At 36.0% G+C, this 11,775-nt stretch overlaps 1 protein-coding gene across 1 annotated transcript; it reads left to right on the plus strand.

Annotated features, from left to right (window-relative positions):
- Window positions 1-2,971: 2,971 nt before the first annotated feature.
- On the plus strand, window positions 2,972-9,157 carry LOC131984818 (gastrula zinc finger protein XlCGF57.1-like). Its single transcript, XM_059349796.1, has 2 exons — window positions 2,972-3,202; window positions 4,822-9,157. The coding sequence occupies exons 1-2, from the start codon at window positions 3,010-3,012 to the stop codon at window positions 6,486-6,488; spliced, it is 1,860 nt and encodes a 619-aa protein (XP_059205779.1). The 5' UTR covers window positions 2,972-3,009; the 3' UTR covers window positions 6,489-9,157.
- Window positions 9,158-11,775: the final 2,618 nt, after the last annotated feature.

An 11,775-nucleotide genomic window follows, 5' to 3' on the forward strand; every position in this document is an offset into this window, starting at 1 on the left:
AAAGTCACACATGAGACTCCACACAGGAGAAGATCTTTTCAGCTGCTCGGTTTGTAAGAAAACTTTTACACAAAGTGTAACTTTAAAGTCACACATGAGAATTCACACAGGAGAGAAATTTGTCAGCTGCTCAGTTTGTGAGAAAACTTTTACACAGAATGGAGCTTTAAAGATACACATGAGACTCCACACAGGAGAGAGACCTTTCACCTGCTCATTTTGTGGTAAAAGTTTCAATCGAAGTTCTGATCTGCAGACACACATGAGAGTTCATACAGGAGAGAAACCTTTCAGGTGCTCAGTGTGTGGTAAAGGTTTCAGTCATAGTTCGGCTCGGAATAGACATGTTAGACTCCACACAGGAGAGAAACCTTTCAGCTGCCATATTTGTAGCAAAAGATTTGCTTCTAGTTCACAGGCAAAAAATCATAAATGTGCTGGCCGCTCGTCCTCAAAGTTTCATCAAACTAAGGAGAACAAAGAGGCAGAGCCTCCAGCCAGCAGCCCACATGAAGAGATGCTGACAGAAGCTGATGGAGAGGACTGTGGAAGACCAGAAACAGCCAGAAACTCAGATCCAGATGAACCAGAAACTGATGAGGACACTAGAGATTCTCCTGAACCTGAGACTGATGACAGTGGTGATTGGAAGTGAACAAGTAAAACTCAGTTTGCTGTAAATTCTTAGTAAAAGGTCCTCATCAGTGACAATGAAAGCCTTTTTATTAACCCCTTGGACCTTTTGGAGGGTGTGGCCGATTCAGTTTGAAGGCTACAGAGAAGATCATCACATATTGGTATGAAACTAGATGATCTTAGGAATCCTTTTGTACAAAATATGTTTTGATGTCTTGTTGGGAAGGGGGTGAAATTTGATGTTTATATGTCCATTGAGCATCTTTAGATTATTATTTTTTTGTTTGTTTTACAATACGAAAGTTCACAAACTGATATTTTAATACAATATTTAATTGTAGAAGTGTAACAATTACAACTTTATTTTTTTTAACAGAGAAACAAAATAAAAACATTCTTAGTTCACCAAAGTTGCCTGAAAGTTGTCCCTTCTTCAGTTTGTGGGACGAGGATAGGCATGCTGTGTTTTCATTTAGGCCAGAAATCCCTAAACCAGCTATCCCAGTTATGTGATTTCAGAGGCCTGTACTACGAAGCTGGATTTGAGGGTCAGCGAGGTAACCTGAGGTTTAACCCTGGTTATCAGTATCTCCAAGGTGGTTCTCTTTTAACCTGGCTAGGTCACCATGGTAACTCATGCTGCGGAGCTAACCTAGGCGGGACCAGGATTCATTCTGAGCTTCGGCTTGAAATCGGCTAGTAAGCCTCTAACTCCTTTTAAAACAGTGTTTCACACTAGTCAACGGTCAATCTATGATTCATACAGATTCTCAGCGGTGAGAACTAGATATAAATTCATATCATTTGAGTCGTAACATTGTAATAATGTCACCAAAAGGAGCCTTGCAGTTACAGTAGAGTTACTGTATGTATCGTAGTTACAGTAGAGTTACTTCATGTATCGTTGTCGCGACAGTTACAGTAGAGTTACTGCTTTACCTGCATTGTGCTGGTCCCAAAAATAAAATGTCCAGCTGAGCTTAATGACTACAGACCAGTAGCCCTTCTCACATCATGAAGACCTTGATGCCGCTGATTACACTCCTACTGAGAGTTGAGTTAAAAGACAAGCTCGACCCCTGCAGTTTACATACAAAGAACACATCGGAGTGAACGATGGTGTCCTATACATGCTTTACCATGCCCTTCCGAATCTGGAGGAAACTGGCGTTATGTGAGAATCATGGTCTTTGATTTTTCAAGCGCAATCAACACCATCCAACCCAACATATTCCAAAGCAAGCTCACAGAGGTGGGAGTGTATCTTCCTTTATCTCCTGGATCACTGATTACCTGACAGGAAGACCACAGTATCTCAGGTTGGGGAACCGTGTTTCTGGGACATTGATGAGTAGCACAGGGGCTCCACAAGGGACTGTTCTGGCTCCATTCGTGTTCACACTGTATACAGCAGACTTGATATACAACTCTTAGTCCTGCCACATCCAGAAGTGATGGACGACACTGCTGCTGTGGCTTGCATTAGGAATGGATAGGAATCTGAATATAGGGATCTGATATAAGAACTATCTCCTACTGAACACCTCAAAGAGTAAGCCGTTGATCATGTGTGAATCATTGTCGCTGCAGTTACAGTAGAGATACTTTATTCTTTCCCTGGACATTATAATTCTCTGAAATGACTCTCCTGTATAATAAGGGAGCCGACATTCATACAACGGTACATTATTAATAAATATGATGTTCACTTGCATATGAAATACCGTATAATTCGTTTAAAATAGTGTTATTATTATTATTATTGTTATTATTATTTTGCTTTATCCTGATTGGCTATTGTTCGTTTTAAACTGCTGGTTAATTGCCTTATTTAAATAGTTTCAGCTGCAACAGTAGTAAATGTTAAAAGAGTGAAGTGCTCTTCATACTTTCTGGAAGCATCACAAACAACAACCTTGAGAAATATTTTGAGTCTATTTTAATAATTTATCTTCCTGTGTGTTTGTCAGAGGAAATCTGTTATTTCAGAAATTTCGGACTTTAATTTTGAAGCCCATCGTCTCCTTTGACCCGGAAGCTGTCGTCTTTACTGCGGCTAACTTCACGCTCTTTAATCAAGACGGCAGCTCGTAGCAGTTTCTTTATTGTTTTTGAGAAAGTTTGTGTTGTGATCCGTCAGAGCCTCTGTGTGTCCGGATAAACCTGTCTGAATGGACTTTGTGCTGTTAACCTTTTCTTTCTGGATGTTTTACCTCTGACTCATCTCCCGGTAGACTACAAACACATTCAAGTTAGCTTAGCAAGCTAGCTGGTTAGCACAGCGGCGATAGTCAAAGTGACTGTTTGATGGAGAGCAAACTGTGTTTCTGACGGAGTTTGTGTGGAGAAAAAGTTGGTGTCACTGTGTGAAAAATGTCTAAAGTCCAAACGGTGAGAGCGCTGGTGGAGCAGCGACTGACTGCGGCTGCTGAAGAGATATTTGGGCTGTTTGAAAGAACGATAGCAGAGTACGAGGAGCAACTTTGTCGTTCAAAAGAGAAGAACAAGCGACAACAGAAACTACTGGACGCTGTTTTCAACCCTCAGCTTCAGTTACATAAAGCAGGTTAGTTCCTCTACTTTTGTTACAGAGAGCAGGTTAGTTATTCTCCTTCAGTGACACAGAGCAGGTTAGTTACTTTACTTCAGTTACACAGAGCAGGTTAGTTACTTTTTCAGTTACACAGAGCAGGTTAGTTATTTTACTTAAGTTACACAGAGCAGGTTAGTTACTTTACTTCAGTTACACAGAGCAGGTTAGTTACTTTACTTCAGTTACACAGAGCAGGTTAGTTACTTTATACTCTCTGTTAGGCTTCGGTAAACTGTTTTGTGTGTCAGTGTCATAATAATGCATTGAGGATGGCATTGACAGATTAAATGATAATAATATTGCTTAAGTTTTGCTAAAATATTTTGTGAGCCTTAAATACCTCCAGTGACCCACTCTGGTATATTCATCATGTCTTTGTGGAAAACACTGTAATACCATTTGGATTGAGCTCCATGGCATCGTCTGCACAGGTTGTTGCTGCAGGTTGTTGGTTTTTAATGTGCCAGAAGGTGTTAATGACCAAAGATGGATAGCTTCAAATCAAACTGGTTCACTGGAAATCAGCCGAACTGTAATGCACTTATTAATGCATAATTTTGATCTTTTAAGTGCAATAAACTCACAGTAAAATGTGTTTATTTTACCACTTTATTGGCTCAGTGTCGGCTGTTATATGAGCCATGTTCACCTCCAGATGACATCATGAATCCGGATCGGATTTTTGAACTGGGGGGGACGAAGCTGTCAGCAAATGATTTCAACTCAATGAGATATTTTTCCACTCCAAGCCTTAACCAAAATATGTTTTATTTAAGCATTTTTATATGAACTGTAGTGTAAACAACAACCAACATATTTACATAAATAAAAAGAAGTTTCAACATTAAATTCTCACTGCAGCCAAACAAATTTACTGACTTGAAGATGACTCAATGAAGGACCCCAAAACATCTCTTCTTTCATCACCCTGAACATCCTGCTGGACAATCTCTTGTCCGTCAGCATTTTCAGAGATTATGAACAACGTAGGGGGGTCCGGGGGCATGCTTCCCCGGAGAAATGTTTTGCCCTAAAAGCCTAAATTTGGTGCCTCTCGCACATTCTAATGCCACTAGTTCATCTTCATCATTGCATTTTTTAAGTGAATTATTGTAAAGGAGAATAAGGGTTCTGTTTTATTTAAGGCATCTTATTTTGACTGTCTTCTTGCAAATTCTGTGGTGGACTCTGATCGAATATTTTCCTGAGTATCAGTATCTAGTTGAAAATTTTAGTATCGTTACAACCCTAGTTTCATCATTGCTTGCTGCTGTAGTTGTTTCCCTTGTTGAGATGTAACAGAATAATTTAATATAGGACAGGGTTACTTCACCCAGTTAGGCCAATTTACAGTGAATTCATTGCAGTTGTGGGTTTTCTCCTTGGTTAGCCTACACCATCACTGTGATCATACATCTGTTATTATCCAGCCTTCTGATAATAACCTGTCTTATTGTATCTAATGATCTAAATGTTAATTTATTAACAACTACAAATAACACAATAAGGGCAATTTTTTGCACCATGCCGTCTCACTGGTTCTGTTACTGGCAGCAGGATTGCCTGAAAGTTTGTTTCTGTGTTCTCTGCAGACGTCCAGCAGCTGTTGGTGGTAAAAGAGGAGGTTCCCTCCGAGCAGCAGGAGAGGAGCTGCAGTCTGGACCAGGACCAGGAGGAGCCAGAGCACCCACACATTAAAGAGGAACAGGAGGAACCTTGGAGCAGTCAGCAGGGAGAGCAGCTTCAAGGGCTGGAGGAGGCTGATATCACCAAGTTCACATTCACTCCTGTCCCTGTGAAGAGTGAAGAAGATGAAGAGAAACCTCAGTCCTCACAGCTTCATCAAACACAAACTGAACAGATGGAAACAGAAGCTGATGGAGAGGACTGTGGAGGACCAGAACCAGACAGGAACTCTGATTCAGATCCACATTTACAACCTGAGACTGAAGTCAGTGATGATGACTGGAAGGAGACTAGAGAACCTCAGTCAGGTTTAACGTCTCTGTATAATGATGACGGTCCTGTCAGTGATTCCAGATGTGGTGCTGATCAGAAACCATTCAGCTGCTCTGAGTGTGGGAGAAGATTTGTCAGCAGGGGGAGTCTGAAAAGACACATGAGATCTCATACAGGGGAGAAACCGTTCTGCTGTTCAGTGTGTAATAAATCTTTTGCGGAGAGTGGAAGTTTACACAAACACATACAAATCCACACAGGTGAGAAACCCTTCAGCTGCTCAGTGTGTCACAAAAGATTTTTGCGGAAGACACATCTGAAGGTGCACATGATAACTCATACGGGAGAAAGACCGTTCAATTGCTCCATGTGTGGCAAAACATATAAACAGAAGATACAACTGACACAACACATGGCACTTCACACAGGGGACAAACTGTTCAGCTGCTCTCTGTGCGGGAAAGGATTCATCCGGAAGTCGATTTTCCATTTGCACCTTCAAACTCACACAGGACAGAAACCGTTCAGCTGCACTGTTTGTGCCAGAAGATTCAGCTTGTTCAGCAGCCTCAAAGCCCATCTGTGTGCTGGAGATCAGTCCTCACAGTTTCATCAGAGTCAAACTGACGAAGAGCCTCCAGCCAGCAGCTCCTCTGGACAGATCAAAACAGAAGCTAATGGAGAGGACTATGGAGGACCAGAACCAGACAGGAACTCTGATCCAGATCCACATCAGACGTCAGATGTTCAAGGCTTTTCTGAACCTGAAACTGATGACAGTAATGACTGGAGGGAGACTGGAGAACTTCAGTCGGGCGTAAACTCTGTCACCGATTCTAGAAGTAGTGCTAACCAGAAACTATTTTGCTGCCCTGAGTGTGGGAAAATATTTTACCACAACGGAAATCTAAAGAGACACATGAGATCACACACAGGAGAGAAACCATTCAGCTGCTCCTTCTGCAAGAAGTCTTTCACACAGAGTGGACATCTGCAGAGACACTTGAGGATCCACACCGGAGAGAAACCATTCAGCTGCTCTGAGTGCGGGAAAATATTTGGCACTAGCGGAAGTCTGAAGAGACACGTGATCATCCACACAGGAGAGAAACCGTTCAGCTGCTCATTCTGTCACAAATCTTTCACACGGAATGTGAGTCTGCAGCTGCACCTGAGGTTTCATACGGGAAAGAAACTGTTCAGCTGCATGGTTTGTGGTAAAAGTTTTAGCCAAGCGGGAAATCTGTCACAACACATGATCCACATCCACACATTGAAGAAACCAGTCTGCAACAATTGAGACAAAATGTTCAACTGGCCTCATCAGCTCAGAAACCATGAATGTGTCGGTGGTCAGTAGGGGTGGGGAAAAAAATCGATTCATGTACATATCATGATTTATTTTATGGGGTGATTTTAAAATTTTATTTTTCTCCCCTGAATCTATTATATTATGTCATATCCTTGTCCAGAAAAACTTCAACCCTGCTGTCAGTGCTGCCAACTTAGCGACTTTGTCTCTATATTTAGACGATTCGAACCCTCTAGAGACTCTTTGTCTCAATATTTAGACTATTCAGACCCTCTAGAGACTTTTTGTCTCTATATTTAGACTATTCAGCCCCTCTAGAGACTCTTTGTCTCTATATTTAGACTATTCAGACCCTCTAGAGACTATTTTTCAAAAAAGCGACTAGTGACAAATCTAGCGACTTTTTCTGGTGGTATTGGAGACTTTTGGAGACTCGTTCCTACTCTTCTTAACGGGTAGCAGGCGCCGTCCCAAAGCACTCACAAGCGGCCCAGTCCTCCAAACACGCATGTTGCATTATGCCGTTCGTTAGCCGCGAGCTAACATTAGCTAACAACTAAAGTTGTGTTAATCACAAAAAGCTACTATTACTTCCTGTCGCTAAACACATCTTCAGCTTCCAAAATAAGAGCACAGTGTGTTAACAGAATCCACCCCAGAGAGGCCCTAGAAGTGTTTTATTTTTATCTGACTTCAGAGAGCACTTTACTTATTGTTTAAAAAAACATATTGGTTATTGAACAATTCATTACATTAAGTTAATTATATTAGTAATCAGTTCATTTCATAGCTGTAGACTTTGAAACCTGCTGAACATCTTATGTACGTCTTTTTGTCTCAGTTGAAACAAATGTCAGCTGCTGGACTCACTGACAGACTGATGGTTTAGCATCTCTAGAAGTGTTTGATTTAACTTGTTTGTGTTTTTTTTTAAGAAGGAAAAGAAAATAACCAATGATTGATTAATGACTGCTCCAATATATTGGTCTTCAGTGTCTTCAGTCATTGTGTCTATTTGTTTCATACTTTCTAGACTTTTTACTGGCGTGTCTAATGTTTGATGTTGTTAATATTTATGTGTAAATATGTCCCAAATACAAACAGGACCAGAGGAGTTATACTTGTTTAATAGTCCTGTATGTGTCACCAGACTGCCCCCTGGTGGCTGCTCCGGTGTACTACACCAACTAAATAATTTCAATTTCAATTTAAAGTACAGACTGAAAATGAGTATTTCTGAATACCCTGAAATACTGCTGCTCTGTTTAAGCACTTTGTGATCAACAATTTTAACAATATTGTTACTGTACAATACATAATTATTATTATTACTGTTATTAGTCGTAGTATTTCAATCAGAGACATTTGGTGGTTTGTAAAAGTTAAAGCAGCTTTTCATCATCTCTCTGATTTTACAGTTCCATGTGTTTATTATGTATATAATTATATATATGTGTGTTGTTAATAAAATCTTGTTGGAATACGCTGCAGTAAGTGCAAACTTTAATGTGCAACGCTAAAGTAAAATAATAGAAAATAAATGCATATTCCAAAAAGCCTGAATTTTAAATATATTTTTTTTAATGTTTGCTCTATTTCAGCTTCACAGTGACGTTTAATTTTATACATTTTTACTTTAAAGTGGTGCCTCAACTCCGTTTTTCAATCTCCATTTAATACTTTAATACTATAATATAATATTATTATTATTGTTTTTGTTATTATTATTATTATTCAAATCCTGAAAGGGGCAGAACACTTTTGAGCTGGAGAGAAACTCTGCAACATAACTAGAGATTACTTCATTATGTTTACATGAAATTACAACAATTACATAAACAATAACAACTTTTAATAAGTCGCTCCTCACTCTGTTATTGATGTGAAATTTAAAATTCGGTAAATATTTACTGATATTTGTGGTAAATTACTTCTTTTTTATTTATTTATTTATTTATTTATTACCTTTGTGTTAATTCCCCTGTTTATTTATATACTTTTCTAATTTTCCTTTTTATGTTTTTATTCATTTAAAAAAAATATATACATTCATTTATGTTTTATTGCATTTTTGCATTATTTTTAATTTATTGCAAGTTTAATTTTAGATTTATTATCATCTGATGACAGACCCCTCGTTTGCATAATAAAGAATAAATATGAATAAAAACAACACAAAAATAAGAAGAAGAACACAAAGGGAAAATAAAAACATTTAAAAACAAAACCTTTTTATAATTTTAATAGGAAAGTAAATACATTGAGGAATTGATACAGCAATAAATAGGAAAAAATACCACTTGTAGTTATATTCATCAATATTTATGAATGATATTAATGTGTATCATGTTTTGTTCTGTGCTTCTGTAAATAACTGAATAAAGATTAAATTGTCTGACAAGAACAGAAGTCTTTAATCAGTGATTGTGGTTATTATCTGGATGTATACTTTATTTTATTTTTATTTATTATTATTTTATGTTTTGAGAGTTTGTTTGTTTATGTTTGAATTTGCAGCTGAATGTCACTTATTGTGGATGTTTTTTATGATGTTTTGTTTATTAATAATGTAACATGGTTTTATTCATGAAGAGAGAATTAATTACATGTTCATCTATCTAATATAATCTAATGACTGACTTATTTATTTATTTATTTATTTATTTATTTATTTAATTACTTACTTATTTATTTATCTATTTATTTACTGACTTATTTATTTATTTATCTTTTTATTAAATTACTGACTTATTTATTTATTCATTTATCTATCTATTAATCAATGTAATTACTGACTTATTTATTTAATTACTGACTTATTTATTTATCTATCTATTTATTTAAATACTGACTTACTTTATTTATCTATTTATTATTTTAATTACTGACTTACTTTATTTATTAATGTATTTATTTATTTACTTACTTACAGAGAATTAATTACATGTTTAACCTCACTGACACTGTTAATTAATTATGACAGTTATTTTAACCGTCAGATCACATCAGAGACTTTTTCTCTGTTATTATATATTTATTTTCCATAAAGGACATCAGAGTGTGTCGACCAGAATAATATTCTGACATTTTTCAAGATTAAAGTCCCAAATTTAGGAGAAAAAACTCAAATATTCTGAGAGATTATGTTTGTTTGTTTTTGGTTTGTTTGTTTTTTGTCAAAAAGTCACACATTTATGAGGAAAAAAATCCAATATTCTCATTGATTCAAAACTTCTAAATTTGGATATTTCATGAGATTTAAGTGGTGAATTTTACCAGAAAAAAATAGTGTTATTTATTTACTTACTTACTTAATTACTCACTTACTTTATTTGTTACTGTATTTTTTTATTTACTTATTTATGTGTCTATTTATTTAATTACTGGCTCACTTTATTTATTACTGTATTCATTTTTTTATCTATTTATTTACTTTCTTATTTACTTATTTATTTGTTTATTAATCCATCTGTTTATTTATATAATTAATGACTTACTTATTCATATTTTTCTGAGGACGTTGAATTATTAAACATTTTTTTAACAGTGAATAATTCTTTTTTTTTGTTCTAGAATAACAGAAAAACTGTTTTTTTCACGAGGGAAATTGTTGTTGTACAGCAGTTAAAGTACAAAGTGGGAAAGAGTTCAAATATATAGAGAGTAAATAAAACGAAACATAAACAATAAAAAAAATGTCAATAAGGTGCAACAAAGAAATGTAAACAATGACAGAAATATAAACAAATGAATAAAAAATAACTGTAAAAGTAAGTAAGGTGTTATTTAAAATATAAACGTAGCAAAAAAACGTGATCAACGTTTATATTTATCCACATTAGTCTATTTATTATTTAATTCATTATCTTTCTTTTATTTAATTAATGTAACTTAACTTCCGGTGCCACTTAATTAATCCGTGCTGTTATTTAACTAATATTATATATTTAATAACATTAATCAATTTGATTAAATTTGAATACATTTTATCCACATAAAACTTATAAAGTCATTTATTTTAACAGGGGGAAAAAAGCCAAAATATTTATTTATAAACGAACAATGACCCGGAAGTAGCCGGTCCGCCCCGTATTCCTTCCGCCCCCGGAACTAATGTTTAGTATGTGATCCGTGTTTCTCGGCCGGAGCAGTAAAAGCCTCCAGTGTTTATTTATAAAGGAAGAGAACATCACAAACTGCTGGATGTGGTTTGAAAAGCTGAAACTAAACTACAAAGGGCAGGTTTGTTTTACTTTCTGCCGCCGGAAACGTGTTTACTGAAGCTAATGTTGCTAAGCTAGCGTTAGCCGCTAGCAGCTAGCTCCTGCTAACATGTTCTTTCTTTCTCCTGCTGGACTTTAAGAACCTTGTTTTCTCAGATTCAGGTCGGGGGAGAACTGAGGAGGATGGACCTCAGACTCAGGAACTTTGGTTTGAAAATCAAAGAGGAAGTAGTTTTAAAGGAGGACTCGGACTGTCTCATCCATCAAGGTGAGCTGGTTCATTCATTCATTAACCTCTTCTATTCGATACTCGATACCATTTTCGATACCACAAGGATAAAAACAAAGACCCCAAAATTTAACAGAAATATTTTTATAAACAAGAAAAATGCAACATGTAAAAATGAACAGAACCACAGGTTAAATATTTATAATAAAAACAGTTGTGCAAAAAGAAACTGCAACTATGATAACAAGCTTCAGGTCTGCATAAATACATAAATACAATAAACATTAACAACTAGAACAATATTTTGGGCTGTGTGTTGCTGTTTGGTTGCAGGTCGACTTTTCTCTGCTTCATTCTGAGACTTCAAGAGAGAAAATAACACTTTACAGGCACCAACATTTATGTAAACTTATTAACTCTATGCTTATTTATACTGACACTGGGTCAATTAACGTAATATGGGCATACTACGTGCCCGATTTATTTATTTATTTCGATACTTTTGAAAATGAGTATCATATCGGGATACAACGTTTTAGTATCGATACTAAAGAAAATGTAATTTTACATCTTTTTTTGGCCATTTTGTGTCCTTTTGTGTCATTTTATATCTTTTGTTTTGGTCATTTTGTGTGTTTTTCAGTAATTTTGTGTCTTTTTTTGTACCTTTTTTAGTCATTTTACTTTGGTAACAACATTAATGACACTTATAATTCATAATTTAGCAGAGAAATAAGTAATTAAGTATTTTCAGTTTACACTGAATATTTGTTATCACATAACTTACAAAACTTGTGTTCAAAGTCAAGCAAAAACATAAACA

This window comes from Centropristis striata, chromosome 14 (assembly GCF_030273125.1).
Source record: "Centropristis striata isolate RG_2023a ecotype Rhode Island chromosome 14, C.striata_1.0, whole genome shotgun sequence".
In the NCBI taxonomy this organism is placed as follows: domain Eukaryota; kingdom Metazoa; phylum Chordata; class Actinopteri; order Perciformes; family Serranidae; genus Centropristis; species Centropristis striata.